This window comes from Chaetodon trifascialis, chromosome 20, assembly GCF_039877785.1.
Source record: "Chaetodon trifascialis isolate fChaTrf1 chromosome 20, fChaTrf1.hap1, whole genome shotgun sequence".
Taxonomy (NCBI): Eukaryota; Metazoa; Chordata; class Actinopteri; order Chaetodontiformes; family Chaetodontidae; genus Chaetodon; species Chaetodon trifascialis.
In genome coordinates, this window is record NC_092075.1 from 10,857,498 (window position 1) to 10,881,742 (window position 24,245).

General features: G+C 42.6%; 2 protein-coding genes across 3 annotated transcripts; both read left to right on the forward strand.

Moving 5' to 3' along the window:
• The first annotated feature begins 1,615 nt into the window (after positions 1-1,615).
• On the forward strand, positions 1,616-5,784 carry ess2 (ess-2 splicing factor homolog). The gene is made up of 10 exons (XM_070989774.1): positions 1,616-2,037; positions 2,588-2,756; positions 2,900-2,983; positions 3,180-3,349; positions 3,451-3,568; positions 3,686-3,819; positions 3,967-4,069; positions 4,182-4,291; positions 4,376-4,491; positions 4,671-5,784. The coding sequence occupies exons 1-10, from the start codon at positions 1,891-1,893 to the stop codon at positions 4,945-4,947; spliced, it is 1,428 nt and encodes a 475-aa protein (XP_070845875.1). The 5' UTR covers positions 1,616-1,890; the 3' UTR covers positions 4,948-5,784.
• Positions 5,785-7,114: 1,330 nt separating this feature from the next.
• dgcr2 (DiGeorge syndrome critical region gene 2) lies at positions 7,115-24,056 on the forward strand. Of its 2 annotated transcripts, XM_070989772.1 has the most exons (11): positions 7,115-7,719; positions 13,897-13,929; positions 15,475-15,597; positions 18,409-18,495; positions 18,581-18,791; positions 19,751-19,827; positions 19,919-20,101; positions 20,187-20,390; positions 20,743-20,895; positions 21,302-21,538; positions 21,626-24,056. In XM_070989772.1, exons 1-11 carry the CDS (start codon positions 7,638-7,640, stop codon positions 21,856-21,858), a joined length of 1,623 nt encoding a protein of 540 aa, XP_070845873.1. In that variant the 5' UTR covers positions 7,115-7,637; the 3' UTR covers positions 21,859-24,056. The 2 variants fall into 2 exon arrangements, with proteins under 2 accessions (XP_070845873.1, XP_070845874.1); XM_070989773.1 differs by lacking the exon at positions 13,897-13,929 and having other exon boundaries at positions 7,122-7,719.
• The last annotated feature ends 189 nt before the right edge of the window (positions 24,057-24,245 follow it).

The following is a 24,245-nucleotide window of genomic DNA, read 5'->3' on the forward strand; positions in this document are numbered from 1 at the left end:
TAAGACCAAACCCATGCTCTTTATGAGAAGAGTCGCCTCTGCTGCTGCATGTTTTAAACAGGTTTTGGCTTCAGTAACACTTTGCTCACTGACCTAAAATCAGATTTCTTCCCTGCAGCGTGTCAGTACGGATGGCCCCCCGCGATGCTCACAGAGCCATGCAGGCTGGGGGATGCTCGCAGAGAGGAGCAAACACCCGGTCAAGTGCAGAGGCGAACCAGGCGTCACCGCACTATTTTCACAGAGGAGCAGCTGGACGCACTGGAGGAGCTGTTCCTCCAGAACCAGTATCCAGATGTGAACATGAGGGAGAAACTAGCACAGCGCACTCACTTAAGAGAGGAAAGAGTAGAGGTAAGACTGTGTTGTCACGTTCTGCCTTTCAACAAATAATTGTGCTGTCCTTTCACAATGATGCAGCGTTAGATCAGTTTCAAACTGCTTTAGCTGAGTGAGTATTATAAGAGCTACAGGCAGATGGAGAAACACTTGGCCATGATTAAAGATGTGTGCAAGTTTAGATAGTCACTTTGATATGATAGCACTGGGTTTCACCTGAGTTAGAGTCAATATGTGGTGTTTTAATTACGTGCATGTGCTGATTATGATGTCTTATACTGTTCTGTTTGTTTAAATGTGAACTCACAAGTTGACTAATAATATCAGTACAGTGTGTTCTGAAACAATAAACTAAATAAAATGACCTTTTTTTGGCCATAGGTTTGGTTTAAAAACCGAAGAGCAAAGTGGAGGCGTCAGAAAAGACTATCATTTGGTGTGGGGAACACAGAAAACTAAAGTTGTTTTTTATATATGGACCACAGCATTGAAAGAAAGGATGTTTGTTTGTGTGTGTGTGTGTGTGTGTGTGTGTGTGTGCTTGAATTACATAAACACAAGGGATTTTTCTTGCTATTGTTATCAAATATAAAACACAGACAAACCGTTTGCATCAGTCAAATCATGTTCCTGTGGACAGTTTTGTGGCTTATTAAATCTGATTGATTGAGTGCATGAGAGATGGACTTGCTTAACGTACATGCTCATACTGATCCCTGTAACTTTAACATTGGATCTGCAAATGAATTGTTAGAATTTGCACTGGTTGTGAAAGAAGTGTCCTTGAGAATAAATAAAGTTTGTTTTTTTGGGAGGAGAGATGGAGGAACTTCATTTTTTATGCATGCCATAACACATCACATCCATTTGGAGCATCATACTAATTTACAAGCTGACATGCAGTGAACATATCTAATGAAATCAAAATACTTCAAGTTATTTAAAAATATAAATCTTATTTGTTTAAATGCTATAGATTCTGAATAGCTTTTGTAAAAAAGTTTTCATTATAATCACAGATTCTTTTACAAAGGATAATGTCAGTAAATGCATTCTCAGGTGAGTAGAACATAGAGACTTTCTATAAACATATTTGGATTATACTTTTTACTTTTATCTTTATTTTTTTATTTATCTTCAGGTTGCAGTAAAAGTTAACTCGTCTTTAATTTGTTCTTCATACATACTTACACGGATTATTATTATTGATGATAATGATTCAAACTTTTTTTTTCTCTCTCTCTATCTACTTTATACTGGAAATTTCCTGAGAGGCGGTCAACTTCCTGTGACGTAATGATTCTGCCAGTACGTACTACGTTGTTTGTACGCCGTGCTAAAGTTAGCTTACGGTATCTAGTAAGCTAGCGAACTTGTTACAGTTAGTGACGTTCACTTCGTCTTAAATGTGTAGTCATATACTCAGTGCTTGAAATACTAAATCGGTGTCAAGAACAGAAGCCGCCTTTGGTTTCGATTCAGTCGGTGTTTATCGTAGAAGGAGCGCCGTTAGCCTTCAGACGTTAACCTGAGAGGCTAATAGGGTCCACAATGGAGGGCAGCGCCAGCGTGAGGAAATCGCTCTCCGGGACTCTCGTCCCTGCAGCGGTCACAACAGTTGCTCTCCTGAAACAACCCGAGGAGGTGGAGAAGGGGAAGCTGAAGAGGAAGGTCCTCGATGAAGAGGAGTACATTGAGGTAAGTGTTAGCTTAGCTAAACGGCTGTCAGTAAGTTGGTCATCAGACAACATAACAGCATCATTGTGTTACGTCGGTTAATTTTAACTGTATAATGTGGTAATCGTTTAACTATTGTAACAAAGATTACTTTTGGTGTTGAGATCTGTGTGTTTTACTATTAGGGATTAAGAGATTTAGTTATACGGGAATTCTAAAGTGCCATTAGCTTGTGAAGAAGTGACGTTTCAGAGGTACCCCGCCTCCTGTTTATATTAGCAGGGATACAGTGGAAGTGCAGGACTCACATCACAGAGACTAGACCACATTCAGTCAATAGACTAGATGAGGTCAAGGTTAGGAAGGAAAGAAGTTATTCACAAGAACAATATGCAGATTAAGCAGTAAGCAAAGAAACAGATTAAGTGAATATACCAGACCAGGTGAAAGCGAGACTTGCCTGAGAGATGCGTGTTTGTTATGTAATTATTTGTAGTCGTCGATGTATAACCACAAAGAACATGTCATCATCTTCCCTTACACAAACTCACATGTACCTACCTGTCAACAGAGTTTAGAGAAGATCATCCAGAGGGACTTCTTTCCTGATGTGACAAAAATGCAAGCACAGAAGGACTATCTTGAAGCAGAGGAAAATGGTGACCTAGAGAGAATGAGAGAGATATCCATCCGATACGGGTCATCTTTGACCAAATCTACACCGCGGTCTTCTGCACCCTGTGAGTAATACGAGGAGTGAAGCTGTACAATTGCTTCTGTATGTCAGTAATGTGACAATACACCATGAGAGATACAAACTGCTTTCACCAGATATGTAGTCTGACGATACACCTGTTTTTCCTTCATTCTTTTTGGACCTAAGATGTGACGCCAGCTAGCTTTGAGACACCAGTGGGCCACACAGGGTCTCCGTCCTCAACTCATGGGGGTAAAGGTTTAGATGGTGGTAAGTAAACATAATGTTCTGAGCTTTATTTGTACGAATATATGAATTCTAAGTTCTATCTTCCTCTATAAAATTGCTAAAATCCCTTTTAAAACCAACTTCCATAAATCATGTTTGGCACTAATAACTCTGACTGATGGACTTCCAAATGGTTAACAGTAGTTTTACCCCATGTCTATCGATGTTGTGTTCATAGAGAGCAAGGATTATGACAAAGAAGAGAAAGAGCTGCCCTGTTTGGATCGTTTCCTTGCTAAAAATACCAGTGAGGATAATGCATCATTTGAGCACATAATGGATCTGGCAAAAGACAAGGAGAAGCTGAAGCATTCCTGGTTATACGAGGCGGAGGCTGAATTCAAGCAGGTACGTATGTACAGAGCTAAAAGTTGAAATATATTATTAAAATATTGGTGCGGCCCTTTACAATATATTAAATATTTCTTGATACTTCTGGTAATTTGCAGCGACACGAGGAGAACCTCGCCTTACCATCAGTCGAGAAAGCAGCACTTGAATGTGTCAAAGCTGGACTTGAGACATGGGAGTACAAAGCAAAGAATGCCTTGATGTATTATCCAGAGGGTAAGAAGATCAAACTTGGATTGACATAAATCCCTATTGAAGGCATGGAGTTGATCAGGCTGTGAGAGTAAATGTGGATTTCATGTGTTTTCACATTCTAATTATTTTTTAAAACAGGTGTTAAAGATGATGATGCTTTATTTAAGAAGCCACGGGAAGTCGTGCACAAGAACACACGCTTTACTCGAGACCCGTTCAGCAAAGCTCTGAACAAAAGCCAGATTCAGCAGGCTGCAGCCCTCAATGCACAGGTAAATTTTAGGGAAATGGTCAATGAAAACCAGACATACATGCCCCATCCTTGTGAATGAATTGTCTCTGCGTGGCATTCTATTCTTCAGCTGAATAAAATGTTAATTCATGAATGAAATGGCTGATGTATCATGTTTTCTGTCCAGTTCAAACAGGGTAAAGTAGGCCCCGATGGGAAAGAGCTCATCCCACATGAATCTCCGACAGTGAATGGATATGGTTTTGAAACAATGCCTTCCCCTGCACCTGGTGAGTGGGTCTGGGGGTCATAATGTCTGTCCTGAGACAAAGACAAATGAAACTAAATGTTGCCTTTAAAGACATTTGGAGTCATTTCTGAAGGCTGTTTCTGTCCCCACAGGTGTGGCTGAGTCACCTCTGATGACCTGGGGTGAGATCGAGAGCACCCCGTTTCGTCTGGATGGATCAGACACCCCATATGTTGAGAGGAATCATGGCCCATCATTTAAGGCACTGAACCTTTAGTCTTAGCTTAACTCTTAAAGATTTGTTAAAATGTTGACATTTGATACTAACTACAATTATTTGTTAAAGATTCCAGAACCAGGAAGACGAGAGAGGCTGGGTTTAAAGATGGCCAATGAAGCTGCCGCTAAGAACCGTGCAAAGAAACAGGAAGCATTGCGAAAGGTCACAGAGAACCTTGCAAGGTAAAGACATTTGACTGTCGGCACTCTTGATTAGATCTGCTTCTACAAGTAACAACAGACTGCATCTGTCTACTGTTGTCTTTGAAAGGGAAAGTTGAGCTTGAATTCTAAATAGTTTCAGTTTTGAAGGATTTGCCACTATTCTAAACTAACCGACCACGTCAACCTTTGTGTTGCAGTCTTACACCTAAAGGCCTGAGCCCGGCCCTCACACCTGCACTGCAGAGGCTTGTAAATCGGACATCTAGCAAATACACGGACAAAGCGCTACGAGCAAGTTACACCCCGTCGCCGTCACATACAGTCGCTGGCTGCAAGTCTCCCTTCGGCCCATCCACTCCCGCAGGAACGCCAACACCAAACAAAGCCAAGACGCCGAGCTCTCAGGACCTTACATCACTCACAGACAATCTGCTGCAACTTCCCAAGAGACGGAAAGCCTCAGACTTTTTCTAGAGCAGCTGTTCTCTGCTGAGATTGTACAAAACAGACTTGTTATAATGCAGAGGACTCATTTATAAACTCTCCAGAACACCGTTTTCTCACATTTAAGAGCACATCTTTCAGCTGGATGACTGGGAAAAGAAATGTTAACATTTTTATGGATTTATTTGTTAGAATTTTTTTGCACAAATGGTTTAATGGAGATCCCTGTGAGATACATATTAGTTCCAAATTCTATGTAATCACTTGTTTATCATATTTGTTTTATAATTTGTTTTATCCCAAATGCAGGGTTTCATACATTTTCATACAGCCACCTACCCAGCAGCAGATGGTTAATCCAACAGTTATCACCCAGCTCCTCCATACGTGCTGCTGTGACATTTCAGTGTTTGTCCCTGCATCACAGAAATGACTTAAAATGACATGTTTTCTTACCTCACAACAGGTTTCGTCAGTTTCAGTCCGTTGCTGTTAAAAGTGGAGAAAAGATTCAGGGCTTCAGTTAGACAGCTCAATGACATGTCAGTGTAAACAACGAATGTTTCTTTTTGCTTTTTATCTTCTTAATTTAAAGTTGAAACATTTTTAAAGCATCGTAAAACACTCTACAATCTTCTTCTTAAAACCTGTAATGAAATTGGAAACGTGTGGTTACAAATTGTCTGCAAAAGAACATAAAACCACGCATCACCACATGACATCCGCGTCAGTATTTCTGTTCTACCTCCTACTGGTTGTAGAACATTAATATCTTTTACACCTCTCATGTTTTTTTTTGAGCAAGCTTTAAATGTACAGGCCTAGTCATACTGCGCTGTGTTTAAAAAAGAAATAGCCAGAAATACACCAACGTGCCCTCTGTCTGGTTTTTGGAGCGTTAGAGGTTACAAGGTCCCCTAAGGCCAGATTTATTAGGAAATTGGTTTTCCTTTTGTGTGTGGAAATCAGCACACGCACTGCAGCTTGATTTGAAACTTTTCAGAGGAGTCATAGTGTTTTCATAAGCAGGCGTGTCGACGGGTCCACTGACATCACATCTTAGTACACTGAATGTTTAACATGGACAGGATTCTTGGAAGAAAATGTTTGTTTTGGGTCCTGTCACAAAAGTCGTTCAAATGTTTGTATTTTCTTACGTCTGTCTTAAAACAATACACGTGTCCATCTGTATGTGACTTCCACTGTGCATCAGTGATGAAATGTAACTGAGCGCATTTAGTTAAGTACAAATTTGAGGTACATATACTTAGTATTTCCATTTTCTGCACCTTTATTCATTCCACTACATCTCACAGGGAAATATACTTTTACTCCACATTTGTATGGCAGCTTTAGTTACGAGTTACTTTTCAGATCAGTTGTTCATACCTATCCTGTACAATGAAAACCATCTATCTCCAAATTTGGTGATATGGAATGCCAGAGGCATTATGTTTTCCAGTCCGTCTGTCCAGTAAAACACTGACAGGAAGCAATTTTTCAGCAGAATGAGTGCTTTACTCATGTGATACTGGAAGTGCTGATAAGATGAACTGTGAGTGTGGTTCTGAATGCAGGGCTTTTCAATGGACTTGAGTATTTTCACAGTTTTGTGTTGCTACTTTTTCTTAAGGGATCTGAATACTTTTTCCACCATTGCTGTACTTTGTCTGAAAACTGGTGTTAAGACATCAGGACATCATTTCCCAATGCTAACAAAAATAAGCCATTGAAGTCCTAGAGCAGGCACTCATCATGGTGATAATTGCAGCCTTGGCGTTTGACCCCTGAGCTATCTCACAAGGTCACGTAGGTCAGACTGTCCCAGGAAGGGAAGGGAAGTCATAAGATAGGGTCAATTATTATATAACATTCATGGTAGAAATGCATATTTATTCGTTTTCAATACAAAGGTTCATCGAGGACATTGAAAAAGGCACTGCTTCGGTGAATAACTTGCTTTCTGAGTAAGTCTCATCTGAACTGCTGTGATGGATGATACGGGTTCACGTAAAGTTGAGGTAACATATGTTATGTTGTAACGTCTAATTAGTTTTTTTTTTGTTTGTTTGTTTGTTTGTTTTTTCTCAAATTAGTGCAATTAGTCTTCATCAAGGTCCTCTTCGTGCGGTTTGGACGTAGCGGAAAACACACCGACCTGTGTGCCGCCAACTCTCGTGATGCTGTGATAAACTGCGCCAGTCATCAGCGCCGCCCGCGCGGCGGTGTCATCCGCTCAGTGTAACCAGCGATAAAAATTTGGGTTGGAATCATCAAATTATAATCTCAACGGGTACACACACGCACACACACACGCGTTGGTTATCGTGTGTCACACTGGTGTAATCTCCTAAACTCCGCCCCGGCAGCTCCTCCAGCTGATAGCCTGTGTTCCATGTTTGGGATTGTTGTGATGGGAGGCCGCAGCCATCTTGGATCTGCGCCGCTCCACACCGAGCAGAGGACGGAGCGACGTTAACGGCTTGCTAACGTTAGCTGCTCGGTCACACTAACCGCATTTCGTATCGCTGTGTGGTGCGACTATGATTCATGTACGTCTTTTTTCGTCGCCAGCCGTCGCGTTGACTGCATAAAAATGGGTAGAAAGTGTGTTAAGCGTTTAACGTAATAAGTCCGGAGAGGGCGGCGGCGGCGGTGCAGATCCTCCGTATATTTTTAAAACATTTCTGAATAGAGGAGTTACTATGAATGGAGGATAAATGTTGCCAAAGGCTGACAGCAGCAGTTTCGTCCTCTTCTCTCTTCTCTTCGTCCTCACGTTAACGGACCCACCACGGACAGGTAAATATTTCTAACTTGTTTTTGCTTTGCACTCATTCCCGTGGGCTCGCCTCTGAAGCGGGAGCGACGGGGATTACAGCTGGAGGCAGAAAGCGGCAGGTCAGGCGGAAAGGCCTGCAGGAGGAACCAGGGACTCCGGTGGTTGTTTAACCGCTGCTGAGCTGCAGCCGGACAGTGTGGAGGACCGCCTCCCTGTCGGCACTGTAGCAGGGGTTTTTTTTGTTGTTTTTTTTTAATAAAGTAGGCGAACTAAAAAAACCCCTCGGCGGTCATTAAGCGACTGAGACTTTAGGATTTCTACAGTCCACACAGTCACAATGTTTTCAGTCAAACTCACTCGGCTAACGCTGTTTGCTTTTCCCAAATAGCTTGAGGACCGCTGCCTCGAAATGAGCTCACGTTAGTTTTGACACTCACTGATACAGCTGTGTTAGGAAATGACACTGAGATTTATCCAGCCTCTTATTACAAAACATGGGTATCTTAACGCGTCTAATTAAAAAGGCGTGCAAACAATTGCAGCTATGTGTGTCGGTTTGTGTCCTGCTTCTCCGTGAAGATGTAATTTGAAATGCATGTCAGCGGCTGATGCTCCTGCATCTGTGAAGCTGCCTCTCAGCTGCTCATCCTGTAGCTGCACAGTGAAACACATCAGTGACCAGATGCACAACACACTGATATCTTTGCCGTGACACTGTCCTAAAGATGCTTTGGACACAGTTACGTGACTTCTGCGTTGATAAATCGAGATGAAATTTGATTGATAATCGTTTGTCATAAATGCAACGCATACTGCAGACAATTCATGACTTATTAGAAACCCATAAAACCCCTTATTAATAAATGCATAGTGTGCATGTTTGTTTAAAATAGCACTGTAACTGGCACACTAAAGTCCTCTTCAGGTAGTCATGTTTGTCACAGAAAACTGTGTTTATGAACCAACCAGGGAAGTGGTTTTACCCCCATTTGTCTCAATTGAAAGCCTGTACTCGTGCTTTGAATGCAAACACTTACCTTTAAGCAGCAAGAAGACAAATACATCCTGTGATCCTGACAGTTGTGTGGATTGGAGTTCAAGCCATGAGTAAACACAGTATTGTTTGGCTTAATCCAAGGGAGTAACCTTCTGCCCAGAAAATGCAATACACACAAAAATGCATGCACCATTTTGTTCAATTGTGCCGTGGGTTGGTTCTTGGGCAAATATTGCGTTCATATTAAGGGCCTCTTTGTGGCTCATTTGCTCTCAACTATGGAGTGTAATCGACTGTACTTATTTATATTTTCAAAGTTGAATTCATCATTTAGTCTGTGTTAAAGAGTGAACCCCTTTGTTTATAAAGTTTGAGTGAGTAATCTGAAAAGTGAACATCATCCGTAGTTAAGCCCTGTTAGAAATGCTTTGAATAGGGTGTTTCCTGTTTTGTTTTTTCTCAGCCACTGCTAGTTGTTTTGGGGAACACTGTGGCCTTCGTGCCCAGGCTTCTACCTGTTTAATCGCGTTTTGCACAGGCTGTGTCACTGAGGGTGTGTTTTGGTAGAGCATGCTGCAGCACATCAAGTTCAGGCTTCCCAAAGCTTGATGCCCACATGACTTGGGCATTCATCTTAAGAATAAGCCAGTTTGCTGGAACTTAATTCACTTACAAACGTTTGAGCGGTTGTGAGCAGGAAACACTTTCCTGTTGCACAAGTAGATTGGTCTATCTGAACAGCTTCTCTCAGAATTTTATAGTTTTAGTACCTTTCTGATTCGCAAAGGTACACACATAATAGTAAGATTACTTCAGACTTTCTCTAAATCTTTAGGAGTCATTTATTTAGTATTTATGTCACCCACTAATCTGCACTTAAGCTTGATAAATTTCACACTTTAATAATTGGCTTACCTGATTTGCATACATCTCCACAGCAAGTTGTTGCAAGCAAGATAAGTGTCTCATAAAGGTTAAGATTTTATTCAGCTGTGCACATGTCACATTTCTAAATGGCTCTTTGGTAAAAGCCCTCAGTTTTGCATAACGAGGTCTGGATTTTTGCCACTGTGTCAGGCAACATTAAGGGAGAATGACAAATGTTTGATGTGTTTTTAATTCAGAATATGATCAGGATGATTTATTTTTAAGTTTCACGTGCAAATAATGTGTCTCAGGTTGTTCATACAGGTATGTTTTGCATTACTCAGCATAATATTTCAAAAGTACGTGACAAATGTGAAACCACAGCTGGATCGTACACACATGACAGCGCAGCGTGATGGCTTGGTGGTCAGCGCATGTGCTTCCGGTCATACAGACGCATGCATGTCAGGTGGATTGTAGACCTCAAACTAGGTGTAAACACCATCATAAATACGTTATCCAGCTGATTATCGTGGCTATTTGGCCGCTGTGTTTCTCAATGTTGAATGTGAGACTGTACAGTAGGTATGGGTCATGTACAGGCCACAGATCCTGCGTCAGAACAAGCTGTTTCAGTGCAGGCTCTGAGTAATTGTGAAGAACCAGGGAGTGTTTGCAAGGTCCGGTTGGGCTTTTACGCTGAGAGTGAAATCTTGTGTTGCGTTATATGACCATCGGCTTGAGCAACCAGAACACAGAGCTTTGTTTATTGTCCATGGGGCTGTGCAAGCCGCCTGTGTTACGCTGGCAGCTGCTTTATCACTATTTGTTCTGCACAAAAAGTTGGCTTTAGTTTAACTTTTGACAAACATCATCCATCAGTGCTCAGTCACATGTTTTTGTTCACCTAATACCCCACTGATGAGAGTGCAGTGGCAGTTAACTGTGAACTTATAGTGACCCAAATGGAGAATACTTGAAGTACAGCCAAAAAATTCTTACAGTGATGTACTTAAACAATTTTAAACAATTTTAATCCTTAAGTGTGTTATTTGGGAGAAGTAATCCACCAATAATAAAAGTGGTGATTGTAAAAAAAAATAGTTATAATAATAATCATTCTTCCGAGCAGAGTATTTTAAGAGTAATGTTTTGTCATCTTTATCGACCTATCAGCAATCAGAAGTTACAAAAACACACACTGATTACTTCCTGCCTCGGAAGTCGACGAAACAGGCCTGACCTTCCAGGTATTGTGGCTCCAGAAGAAGACTTTTTCACCTTCACGTGTGAAATGTTTTGCAGCATCTTGCTCATGCTGCTGTCAGCTATTGTCGAGCAGTTGAAATTGTCAGGTAAAATCAGGCCAGGGAGAGTTCATTCAGACTGACAATACATTTGAAAGCCGCAAATCTTGTACCTGATATCCCACAAACCACCTGCAGATAGGATATGCCTGTTTCATGCTCTAGCTTAGTCGTCGAGTCAGATTTATTTATATAGCCCAGGGGTGGGGAATGTCCCCGTATGTGGCTGCGGTGCTGTTTGATCCAAACCCGTGAGTGCTGGCAGACTAACACGTCTTTCCAGGCGGTCCCTGAACAGAACACGCACATAACGCTTATGAATCATCAATGATATGCATCATGGCGACTGTCAGGAAAAGAAAAGTACATGCAGAGTTCAAGCTTTCCAAGTGAACTGGACAAACTGTTAAGTATTGACGTTGTCTTATTGGTGCTAAGAAGAACTGAAAGTGTTAAAACAGGAAAGGAGGCCCATGTTCATTCCTACCCCCCCAAAACATGGCTTTTTTTGTTTGTTTGTTTTGTATAAATACGTGTAGGCCACCCATCTCTATCAGCTTGTTTTTTGATGGAAGTTGACCTGGAGTTCTTTCATCCACACAGCAAAGAGAAAATATATTGCTTTTCAGCGTGAGATGGCATAAAGGAAAGAGAAATGAATGCCCGTACCCACTCACTGCTTTCAACAGTGAGCCTCAGTGTTGATGTGAATCATCGGTGGCTGAAGATGATGCAGTGCGTGCACAAGGCCAGTTCACTGTGCCGTTATACTTCAGCGGGACTCAGTTGGGCCAGTCTCATATTCTTTATTGTATTTTCCTGTTGGTTATGTAAGAGATGCAGAGGCTCCACTTCTCTCAGGAATTGTTCACTCATTTGTCGACTTGACATCACAAAATCCAAAGCTTGTGAGAGAAATAGCCTCAGTAAGAGATGGTTTTTATCCTGCTTGTCCCCTGGCATTTCACAAAGGGAAGACTCCTCATTCTTCACAATCCATCGCAAAAACTCAGAACCGCTCCATCAGTCATTAATGCAGAGATTCCCAGATGGATGCATTACTCTGTACACAGCAGTAAGACACAGTATGTGTGCATGCGTGTCAGGCACGTGCATCGGGCATGTTGTAGTTAATTATGAGCCATTAGTGGTCTTCTTGTAGCTTGTCTCAAAACAGAAACCTAATTATTAACCTCCTTATCAAGTGTGTGCAGTGAAATATCTCTCTGATGAAACCCAGGGAGGCAAAGATGAGCTTTCAGGCAGCTGTTCACCACAGCTCATTCAGACAGTCCATCCCAATCACCAGGAAGTTCAGATAATGACGAAGGAAGTGCACTTCAACTCAAGACTTTTTTTAAAAGCTGGAGATGGCCTAGCTGTGCCAACAACATGTAACAGTTGATATCCAAAAGAAGTAGGCTAGTGGTATCCGGCAGCAGTTATCAAAAAATTCACAGGAAGAATGAACACTGATCCGTGCAAGCAGCAAGCCTTTAGTCAAAACCTCAGGCACCAGAAAGCACAAACCAGGCATGTATTTTCTCATCCTGAGCACAGGCAGATGTGGTCTTAAAGAGTCTTAAAGAGTTTTAAATCAACACTCAACCAGCTGGATTTGCGTTTTGGATTTGTTGCTCACCTGGCGGCCGTAAGCTATAAACATATTTTAACCTAGTCTATTCACAAACAGTTGTCATGTATAAATAGACACCAGTCCTCTCTAATGTATTAGGGATGCTATATGTGGTTTCGAATGTTATCCATCAGTTCGACTCATACATATTCAGGCTTGATGGGAGTGATAATAATGCATTCAGTCCCTGGAGTCTGAGACAGGTCTGTAATGCGTCTCAATCCACTTAGCATTAACTAAGACGAGGTGACGTCGGCTGTGTTTGGAGGCTCTTAAAACACCTTTTGGCAGAGCGAAGTCAATCTGCATTTAGGTCAGCCAAACCTTATTTAAGTGTTCTCCTCATTTATAGTTAACAATAGCAAAGACTCAGTGTAGCTTCCTTCCTGGTTAGCTTCCAAGCAAACCACAGTTCTGCTGGAGCTTCACACTCTGGTTAAACACAGTCCAATGGGGAAGTGTTTTAGGCCTCCAACAAGCTCACAGCTTGACTAGACTGGTCTGTATTATACAGAAGTGGAAGCAGGATTGCAAGCATGTTTTTAAACATATTTTATTGCCCATGTTTCACTTGGCTGCAGCAGGGCTGTACAATAAGCAGGATGTTATGCAAAATGCAGTGAGTAGGATTTGATAAAGCAAGGTGTGTGACCTTTGTCGCAGCAGAACATAAAAAGGTTACATCTGGTGTAATGTGAGATTCCTGGTTCAGAAAATATGATTTATCATGTTTTTTGAAGGTCTGAACAATTGTCCAGTTGGATTGTCTTTAAGCTGCCGTTGAGGGGTTCGTTTCTGAAAACAGAGCTATCGGTGAGGCTGCGCTGCGATCGTAAATAATGGGAAAACTTAATTACATCTGGTTTGAAAAAGTGTCCCCAGTGGGCTTCTGGGTTTTTTATTTCCAGCAAATTTGTATAGCAGTTAAAGCTGTAATAGAAATAAAGACCATTTTTAATCACTGTATTAAAGCCCAGTGTAGGTTGTGGACACACTCATCAAAACTGAAAGTCTGGTCTGTGTGGGCTAATGTCACATGGGGCGGTTGTTACACACATGACGAAACAGTCATTTGAAATATCTTTGAGCTTTTTTCCAAGTAAAAATAGTGTTGCCGTATTTGTCAGGTGAGTGGGTGGTCCACCTCCATTGTAGGTCAACATGAACACCTGTATCCGAGAACAGATGGTGTGATGTGCCCACTACTGGGCAAGCAACTGGGGAAATCACTCAGAACTGTTGACAGTATACAATAAATAGATTTCCTTACAGACGAGACAATAAGCAGCACAGACAGGATGGATACTATTCTTTTTTTTTAGCACAAGTGCAATTTAGAAATTCCTAAAAGACATCAGGATAGTCACTCTATTGTTTCTATTTGTTTCAGGTCCGCGGCTAGCTCTGGCAAGATTATTGTCAGGTAAGCAAGCAGTATATCTTTTAGTGCAGCGGCTGTCTGATCTTTTTGCTAGGATGTATCAGCAGCTCCTGCGGATATTATTCAGATGGTAATGAGCTGCCACCCATTCAAAACTGTTAAGCCTGAAAACACCTGAGATTGCTTGAATATCTTAAAGGTTCTGTTTAATTGCGTTTGGCTTGTCGAAAGCAATCCACCATCTGAGCAGATATGTTTCATTGGCCACAAATCACTTTAGATTAGATAATGTGATCCATGATAGTAATTAATGTATTATGATAAACAGTGTTGATTGTAGCCAACAATAAATGATGTAACGATACAAAGCAAAGGTATAACTAACTATTGCTTTCTACTAGCCAAGAGCAATGCAGGGCAGAGGGCAGCCAGCTAGTTCACTGTAACCAAAGCTAAGCTGGGGTTGGCTGGCGGGCTGTGGCTTGGCTGCGTGGTGTGGGTCTGGCTTTGGTTGCTTTGGTTGGCATTGACTAATGGAGTGATTTGCAAATGGCAAGCTAGTTGGTATCATGGCACAGTACACACAGTATTCTGAGTATGATTGTAATGTATTTTCCAGCACTCAGTGTTTGTTTCAGGGTTGAGTCTCCTGTCTGATGTGTCACTGTTTTGGCTGATAACAAGATGCTGACTGCAGTTCGCTTAACAGATGTTAATTGCAAGGTTTTTTGGAAAGTTACATATAGAAAATTTAATGTCTTTACTTGAAAGGTACTTTAAAATTGAAGAAGAGTCACCCCCTAATCTTGTAAACGATAATTTGTTTCTAAGTAGCTAATATAGTTTATGTTTTAATCTCATAAAAACAAGAGCATGGCAGGCTGTTGAACTTTCCCTCTCGTGATCAATATCGTTGTTTGGACCCGTTTGTGTCTGCTCAGAACTTTGATCACATGAGGAAGGCAGGCAGTACACAGGGAGCTCTGACGCACAGACGTCTTTTATGTTAATCACATGCGGTGTGGAGGCTCACTGAACACAGGCTGTGCTGCTGAAGGATATTAACAGATAAAAAGCCTGTAAACATTATTGAGCACAGTGTATGTCAAAGGCTACTCTTGCTTTAAGGCATGCCTGCAAAAGTCCCGTTCTGTTTTCAGTGGTCGGATTTGTCTCTGAACTAATCTAAACATATTCAGTTGCCTGCTGCTGTGGATTCTCGTTTTTTTTTCCCGGGATTTCCTTTCTAAGTTTGTCATTCTTTGCTGTCTCGGGTTTGAAAAGCATGTATATATTTTAGTATTGCGTCCAGTATTTGCTGAAGAAGTTTAGTGCTCTTCTTATTTGACTGTGATTTCTTCAGTTTGCACCCAGTTGCAGCATATTACATTAAAAATCTGTTTATGTGTTCCATAACCCCAAATCTTCACTCCATCACCACCTAGGATCACTTATTTTATCCACTGCCACGAAAGCTCACACGGCCCCATTCAGTCCCCTGCTGGACTTAAAATGGTTTTCTCTTGTTTGGACGAGGCCTTAGTCACGTGCAGGTTTGACCACACGGACTCTCTTGTTGTGTTTCAGAGCAGCGCTGCAGCCCCGGGCAGTTTGCCTGCCGCAGTGGGAAGATGCAGTGTATCCCAATGTCCTGGCAGTGCGACGGCTGGACAGCATGCGAGGACAAGAGTGACGAGATGGACTGTCCCCGTGAGTATAGCTCACTTACACAAGCCCTTTTACACCCACTCTGTTACCTAACACCCATAACACGATTGATTTCTGGAAGGAATATCGACGCCCGGGACCTTTTCACACTTGGATGATCACAGCTGGGCAGTCCTGAATGCAGGTGTGAGTGCAACCAGAGCGCGTTCAGACGCACTGGGACCTAATCAAGAAGTATTCACAGATGTTAAGCGAAGCACGTTGACAACATATGCAGCAGTGGCCTGGAGAAATAACAAATACACTGCTGACTGAAGTGTGTCTAGCAGGGTAATTACTGCATTTTTTACCAGGAAAATCTGTTGAACTCTGACATTTTTAGATCTCTCTGGTCATCATCTCCAGTGAAAACGTTAGATGTGAAAATATGCTGGCTCTACATGCTGTTTTCCCCGTTGCTTCTCTGATGTCCGCCCACCCTCTGGCTCCTCTCCCGATATTTTTGCATCTAACTCAGTGAATTATTGGTTTATTTCGACTAAACCAGAGTTAGTGGTGATTGTTGGAACTGTGAAGGATGAACCAAGAAGGTTTTGCTGAGTTTTATTTTGTTTCCGTCAAGTTTGAATGAAGTGTGTTTTATGATGATAAAATTACTGTTTCTGTAAATGGAGTCTGGTGGCTTTGGTGGGAGCGATATAGCGGCTGTTTGAGGTTAAACAAAAAGGACTTCAACAAAAAAGAGTCTGTCTCTGTAGGGAACCTTTCCATGATGTCTTCAGACACTTGGAATAACAGTCTGGGCCTGTCAGTGGCAACAACAAACACTTTTGGTGGACCTACATTGATGGTACACAAATGCCCAGAGGGAGAACATTGCAGCCCATTTCATGGCTGCAGCACTCTCCCTCAATGATGGACCAGTTTCAAAAATTGTTGTCCCCATTTGTCATTTGCACACAAACACATGGGAAAAGAGGGTCCATAAACACGGATCATTTTTGCCTGGAATTTCTCCTTTTTGTCTGGGACATTGAAACTTTCCAGGGCGTGTGGCCTGCATCGGAAACTATGGTATACAGCACAGTAAAACCCCCCAAACACACTCCAATCCAGCTGATTTGCTTTTGCCAAACAGCTCAGACTCGGTTTTAAGTCTGCAGGTATGGAAAAAGTCCTGCTAATCCTCTGCAGTGAGTCAAAATACAGGACTAGCAGCTCTGGAATGACGGCGTCAGGTGGCAGGGGAGAGGCAGAGTGGCTGCATATGTGTCTGTGTTTTTGTTTGGTGTTTGTTGATCTCCTCAACACTGCATAGACGTTGCAGTGCTAAGCCTTTGACCGAAATCCTATTGTTTTCCCCTCTTAAATCCAGAGAGACTTTATCCCCAGATCTCTGACCGCATAATAGGAATTATTGAAAGGATTGAGTACAGCATGTGACCTCCATTCAGAAGTAGTTGTGCATGCTTTTGAGTTGAGCCTGCAGGCCTGCCAACAACACTGTACACTGATTGAGGTTTTATATTGGAAACCACGTTTTTAGAACAGGCATCAAAGGCAGGAATTGTATGTTAAAAGATCACAGACGGTGGTGAAATGCTGAAGTACGAAGTGGCTTGTTTTCTTTGTTAATTCACCAATTTGATCGTATAGTCTGTATGTTCGGAGGCAAGTCTGCTGATTATTATCAGCTGAAAAAGCTTTCAAGCTGAACATCACGTTCTTACTCGTTCCCTGTGTCCTGACTAGCCATGGTTTCATGCAGACATGCAAGAAAAACCCAAACAAAGCTCACGCATGTCTCAGTGACGGCTTATTGTCAGCTAAATCAACAGCGCTCATGGAAATCAATGTTCTTGTGAGGGATTAGCTCTTTGTTGAATAGCACGGCAAGGTGGAGCAATCCCTCACACTAATTCCAGTTAGACAAGTGCCAGAGGAGAAATGTTAAACTTACAACTTCAGTGCAGGGTAAAGAGGAAACGACACGATATAAACACCCAGTCATCAACAAACAGACTGCACAGAAGTAAAGCCAGGTTGCAAACAAAAAGACCAGTCGCATTAACAGTGCGACAGGAAGAAGAATAGAAAAACGAAAAGAAATTCAAAGTTTACGGTCCAGTTTGTGGCTTAGCAGAGGAAACTCCTGCTGCAGTATACAGTATTGTTGTGTTTATAACCTAACTTGCTTTTTGCCCGCTCTGTCAATGGTTTAATTTTACTTATTTTTACTAGCACGTTATTTTTCAGCCCGCCAGTAATAATAAATATCAGCCTGCTGTTTCACTGAAAACATGTTATAACGTCAGTCAGTCACAGCAAACTCATAATGATACTTAGAGGATACAGTCTGGATTGTGAATGTTTACAGAGGCGTTGGTTTTACTTTGATCTTCCTCAAATTTGTCTCCGCTTCCTGGTTTAGATGGTTGTTAAGATGGAAACTTTGTGTTTCTAAATTCCTGTCATAAATAATAGTGAAAGAGAGAAGTTTACCCAGACAAACGCCAGCATGAGTTAGCACAGTCTGCAGACAGTTGTTAATATATGAGCTTGAAGCTGAATAGTTTTTAAACCAAAAAGGCCAAAGCACACACACATAGTTAAGACTTACCAGACCGAGCTGTTGCAGAAATATACAGCAGTGACAGTTTATCTATTAATCTATCAGGCTAGCAGACAAATGAAAAAAGGTTCATTACATCACAGGCTTTAAACAGGTTGCATAACCACAACCAATGCGTGCACAGAAACAAAAAAGGTCCAGAGAAGTTTTTATAATAAACAGGTTTGGAAATAACTCATCCACACTTGTTGACCTGGAGTCATTTTTTCTTTCTTTTGCAGCTATCAAGGAGGAGAGGTTTCGTTTCGGCAACGGGTATGACCAGGTAGAAGACGTCATTGGTGTGGCTCAGCCTGTGCGCTTCAACAGTAAGTGCCTCACTTCACTTCAGCTGATGATGGAGATGTTGAATCTGCAAAACACGTCACTAAAGTCTCTTTTCTCCACTCGCAGAGAAATGCCCCAGTGGATGGCATCACTACGAGAAGACGGCCAGCTGCTACAAAGTGTACCTGAGGAACGAGAACTACTGGCAGGCTGTGGACACGTGTCAGAAAGTCAACGGCTCGCTGGCTACCTTCGTCACCAACGAGGAGCTGCAGTTCATACTGAAGATCGAGGTGGACTTTGATGAAAAAGTCTGTGAGCGCAGAGATCAGTGCAAGTGAGTTCTTACTTGACTGCGTTTCCTTTTTCTTTTTTGAGTGTAAGTTCTTGAAAGCGCTTCACATCAGAGTTTTTTGGATTTGCCACAGTCATTTACCAGGAACAGGGTCTGATTAAATTAATGTAGTTTGCAATTTCTGAGAGAAAGCCTTGCTACAAAGACAAAACATAGTTCAGATATCTCCCACACTCCTCTTTCTTTGCCTTTTAAATTGCCTTTGTTTATGCAGAAACTATCTGTCTGAACATGCAGCCTACAAATCTCTGCTGTGATGCTTTCATCCATTTACAGAAAAGGAGCTTTACAAACTCAGCTCAGTCTCTAGAGATCAAAACCTTCAAGTTGCAACACTCATTTCCTCACTCATTAAACTTTGGCTTTGCCCCCGTTGACTTTTTTGTTTTTATGAAATAAAATACACAGTCAAATGTATCAGCATGTTGTGAGTGGTTGCAGGCCATCTAGTGGTCAGTCATGGTTATATATTATTATATTGGCTTATGCAGAAACCCTGAAATTGACAATTTGATACAGTAAATTTAAACCTTGTAGTAATTAAATTAGTATCCACATTTCTGGAAAAAAAAAAGTTGGGATGCTGTATAAAACATAAATTAAACAGAATACAGTCATCTGTTAATCCTTTTTGACCTCATCAGCTTCATTGATTTTTGCAAAGACCTGCTTATTCTGAATTTGATGCAGCAACATGTTTCAACTAAAGACTGGGAAAGTTGTGTTATGCTCCAAAAACACCTGTTTGGATCATTCCACAGGTAAACAGATTCATTGGTCACAGGTGATAGTATCATGATTGGGTATGAAAGGGGCATCCTGGAAAGGCTCAGTCGTTCATAAGCAAGCACAGAGCGAGATTCATGTTTGACACTGTGTCTCATCTTTTTTGGAATGGGGGTTAGAATAAATGAATTTTATCTCATTGGTTTGTTTTCAAGGTTTTGGGTGGGCTACCAGTATGTGATCACCAATCGGAACCACTCTCTGGAGGGTCGCTGGGAGGTGGCATATAAAGGTATTTGGCTTTATTTACTTCTTTCTGAAAACACTAGAAAGCTAACTGCAGCTCTGTCACTTGATGCTTCACCTTCTGTTTTCCTCGACAGGGTCGATGCAGGTGTTTCTGCCACCTGAGGGTCTGACCAATTTTGGAGAAGCATCTCCCACTCAGGACAACGTCTTCTGTGCCCAGCTGCAGCGCTTTCAGATCAAAAGCATGAATGAACGAGGCCTGCACAGCTGGCACGCCGAGAACTGCTACAAGAAGTTCCCTTTTCTCTGCAAGAGGAGTACGAGCTCATTTAGTCTCTTTCTGTCAGAAATCTTTGGTTCCTGCCATCGGACTGTGTCTTCATGTTGTATTTTCCCCAACAGGGCAGACATGCGTGGATATTAAAGACAATGTTGTAAACGAGGGCTACTACTTCACCCCTAAGGGGGACGACCCGTGTCTGAGCTGCACGTGTCATGACGGCGAGCCTGAGATGTGTGTGGCCGCGCTGTGCGAGCGTCCGCAGGGCTGCCAGCACTTCCGCAAGGATCCCAAAGAGTGTTGCAAGTTCACCTGCCTGGACCCAGGTACCTGCCACCTTTACGTTCAGTCATGTTCAGGTAGCGGTCGGTGCTCACAGGCCCACAAGGTGGAGCTCCTCCGCACAAATCTGCAGTATTTGATTTAGTGCAACATGTAGCCAGCCTGTTTTAAATGAAGACGTGGCATCTACTGTGTACTCAGGTGACACAAATGAGGTGTCCTGTTTGATTTTAGACAAATGTGTTTCCAAGTTGTTTAATCTTCATGAAAAATGCAGAGTTCCCATCAGAGTGAGGTAGAATAAATGTGTGTCTCTCAACCTCAGGAGCATGAGATCAGCAGATCAGTTTGAAGCAGCGAGCTTCAGCAGGTGATCATTTTGTCATTTTTCCTCAGATGGAAACAGCCTGTTTGACTCGATGGCCAGTGGGATGAGACTAATCGTCAGCTGCATCTCGTCCTTCCTCATCCTCTCCCTGCTGCTCTTCATGGTGCACAGACTCCGTCAGCGGAGACGTGAACGCATCGAAACTCTGATTGGAGGAAACTGTGAGTATTAAGCCCGTTGGTCTCACATACACACCGCTCTCATCATAATTAGTCACTGCTGCGCAAGAGTTTTTCATTTATAGAAATTTCAAGTGCTGCGATACACAAATTCACAACTTCTCAGGGAAGTTTAAAAAACGTGTTAACGTTAAAGACAGGTGTGAACTGTAGTGACCAGCACTCACTGCACGTGTGCTCTTTGTAAACAGTCATTGCCGAGTTCAGCCTCCGTGTAGCTGGAGAATATTGAAGAAAACATCAAAATACGTGTAGAAAAATTCAACCCTCTCCTTTTATTTTGATCATTAAATCTCTGCTATAAATTCATTGAAAAGTCTGCATTCAAAGTGCCTCTTTGGACTTCTTTCACACCGTCCTCCGTGTCCGTCCGCTTTGATTTGCTCAGTGCATCACTTCAACCTTGGAAGAAGAGTTCCAGGCTTCGACTACGGCCCCGACGCCTTTGGCACTGGCCTCACTCCCCTGCATCTGTCTGATGACGGCGAGGGAGGCGCTTTCCATTTCCAAGAGCCTCCCCCGCCGTACGCGGCCTACAAATACCCCGACATCCAGCACCCTGATGACCCCCCGCCTCCGTACGAAGCCTCCATCAACCCAGACAGCCTCCTCTACATGGACCTGGGTAGGCGCTGATCCTGTTATTCATGCATCTCATCACACACAGTGTTCGGCTCATGTCCTCATTTCCTCTCTTTGTTGTTACCTTCAGGACACAGCGGGGTTTCCATGGTGCCAAGCCAGATGAACGCCATGGGAGACGGGCTACAGGCCGATATTCCCAACGCCTCTGGTCCCATGCCAAACTCGGCACCGTCCTCTCAGGAGAGGGAGGACTCCATAGATAGCAGCACCCTCCTGGTGGGGCCCGACACCCCGACAGATGGCCACGCCCCCGCCTCCATGCCCGCAGACTGCCCCTCCTCCCTCAGCACTGTGGTATAGGACTGTGGCAGGACGGCGGGGAGCTGCATCCGGACATTTCCTGCTGGTTGAGGAAGGTCGTGACTGTGTCGTGCACCGTTAGAGGACGCAGCGGAGCATTTATCAAAACGCTGACTGCAGAGAGGAGAGTTAAGCTTGGACAGACATATCAGGAGCAGCCTGATTCGTTGAGGTGTGGGAACCGCCTCTTTCTGAAGACTCCTCTGCAGTTGGCCTTTTGAGTGTTTGGTTTTTTTTTAGGACACTGGCATCCGAGGGAGCAGAGAGGACTCTTACTGTACAGAGAACAAAAAAACGACATCGAGGCTGAGAAGGCTGCATTCGCGTCGACTGAGCAAAGCTTTTGAAACATCTCAGAGTTGGCCTGATTGGTCGAGAGGCCCTGATGTAAATACTCCCCTCAGGTCTGTGCCGGTCCAATTTGTTATACCTGTGTGTCACAGTCCAGCACAGGCAAAGCGTGACAGACGGACAGTGACGCCAGCTGTTGCTGCTCATGCGTTTTTGTTTGCATCATGCTGTCATTCAAACAGACGTCTCTGCATCGATCTGTCCGTCTCCAGGCTACAGCAACGTTCCCATCAGCCCCGTCTGTCGCAGCATGTCCCAGACCTGGATTTCTACTTGCTCATAAAAACCTACTGTCCCCTCACTTTCTTATTAGTCTGATACATGAAGCTGTCTTCCAGGTTTATAGCGCATATTTGCAGCAGAAGTTTTGTAATCAAGAGGTTTAACCTTGCAAGAAGGTACGGTTAGTTTCCTGCTTTAGGGTTTTTATTAGGTAATGCTGACACGAGGCATTATGCATCGAGGAATGTTGTGGTACTGATAAATATCTGAGTTTGGTATTGTGTTCTTTTTGATGCTAATTTATGACTGCAGGCTGTAATCTTGACCGTTTAATTGTGGGATCGACGCAGCGTGAACTCCCCACTGATCAGCAAGTGAAAGCAATGAAGCCTTTCAGATGCATGTGTGAAGATTAGGGATGATGTCCCGTCCTTGAATTTGAGGAAGTGGATTTATCCAAAAGGACTGTTCCAATCATGAAGTCGTTTAATCACGCAGACGGGCCCATTGTTGTTTCTTTATCATCGACTCTACGCAGGATAGTTGTGTATTTGCTAACTGAACCACGATTCGTGACTCAGAGCTTAATGTTTTGCATGTTAATCTCTCAATTTAAATCAGTTTATTTTTTGTTTTTGGAGAGAAATTGTCACATTTGGATGCTGCCCTCCATTCCTGATGTGTGTCATACGCGCGATTCTACATCTGTTGTCTCAGTTATCAACATCGTTACAGCTGCTGATGAAGATGATGTCTCTTGACTGTAGCTGTGAGTCTTTTTTTTCTGCTTTAGATGTTGATGGGTTTGTTACTGTTCTGTTTTCTCAGTGGGATCGCAGTAAAAAAATTGTAATAAAAGAAAAGTGTGAACTTGTTTAGACCCCTGTTATGACGACAATCGTTTGATTCTCTAAAGGATGAATTTTTACAAAGACAGACGTTGGATCGGAGTCGACCCACAACCACCAGCATTCAGACCGCTTTCGATCTGCCTCAAGAAAACCAGCCGTACATGTGTGTCTGAATGGCTGCGTGTCCGTGTGGCTTGTGTTTGAATGTACTGTGTGTATAAAACATTTTTTTTGTCATTTTTATTTGTTTTTTTGGCACTGACAATCCACAGTGGATTATCTAACGAGCGAAGTCTCATAAATTGTGGAAAGAAGGAACTTATGCATGTGTGTGAAAAGGATTTTTTTTTTCTCATCAAAACCAGTTTTATTCTTCAATTTGCTTTTTGGGACCTGCAGTGCATGTTTTTTTTGTTTTTTTTAAACCTTTTGGCACGCTGAGAGATTTTTCTTTTGCTGGAAACATCTTTAATCTGCCCTGTACAGTAGTTTCAAAGTATCCTGCGTATAGTTTAATGTCTCTGCATCAAAAAACCTGCCCATGACCCCCAACAGCCGCATTTACACGGTAGTTTCTGTGCTAGACTACGGTGGCGTGAGAACTAACTTTGCTGGATTTGAAATGTTTCATGTATAATACAACAAATGCTTCACTTCATTGTCTTTTATTTCATAGCCTTTAAATTCAAAAATTGCATCATTTGCAGGGGGGGGCTTGTGTTTTTCTGAGGTAGATGTACATCTAATTAAATGCCAAATAAACTGCACCATGAAGGACGACTCATGCGTCAGTGGGTATGAACACAGTGTCGTGTTGAGCCTCATCGGTCTCGACATTTAGCTGCTCTGGGAGTCTTTTTGCCTCGTCGAGGAAATTCCTCCGGCCGCGCTGAACAAATGTCAAAAGAGGATTAAGGTGGGGTGCGGGGAAATCCCCCAACAGTGAGATGGAGGTGGCCGGAT

What these genes read in the sequence shown, in the direction of transcription:
- ess2 (XM_070989774.1), top strand. Translation starts at nt 1,891, where the DNA reads ATGGAGGGCAGCGCCAGCGTGAGGAAATCGCTCTCCGGGACTCTCGTC. An exon ending in CGGAGGCTGAATTCAAGCAG is followed by an intron (nt 3,350 to 3,450) that starts GTACGTATGTAC and finishes GGTAATTTGCAG; the next exon opens with CGACACGAGGAGAACCTCGC. An exon ending in ATCATGGCCCATCATTTAAG is followed by an intron (nt 4,292 to 4,375) that starts GCACTGAACCTT and finishes TATTTGTTAAAG; the next exon opens with ATTCCAGAACCAGGAAGACG.
- dgcr2 (XM_070989772.1), top strand. Translation starts at nt 7,638, where the DNA reads ATGTTGCCAAAGGCTGACAGCAGCAGTTTCGTCCTCTTCTCTCTTCTC. An exon ending in TCTGGCAAGATTATTGTCAG is followed by an intron (nt 13,930 to 15,474) that starts GTAAGCAAGCAG and finishes GTTGTGTTTCAG; the next exon opens with AGCAGCGCTGCAGCCCCGGG. An exon ending in CTGGGAGGTGGCATATAAAG is followed by an intron (nt 19,828 to 19,918) that starts GTATTTGGCTTT and finishes TTTCCTCGACAG; the next exon opens with GGTCGATGCAGGTGTTTCTG.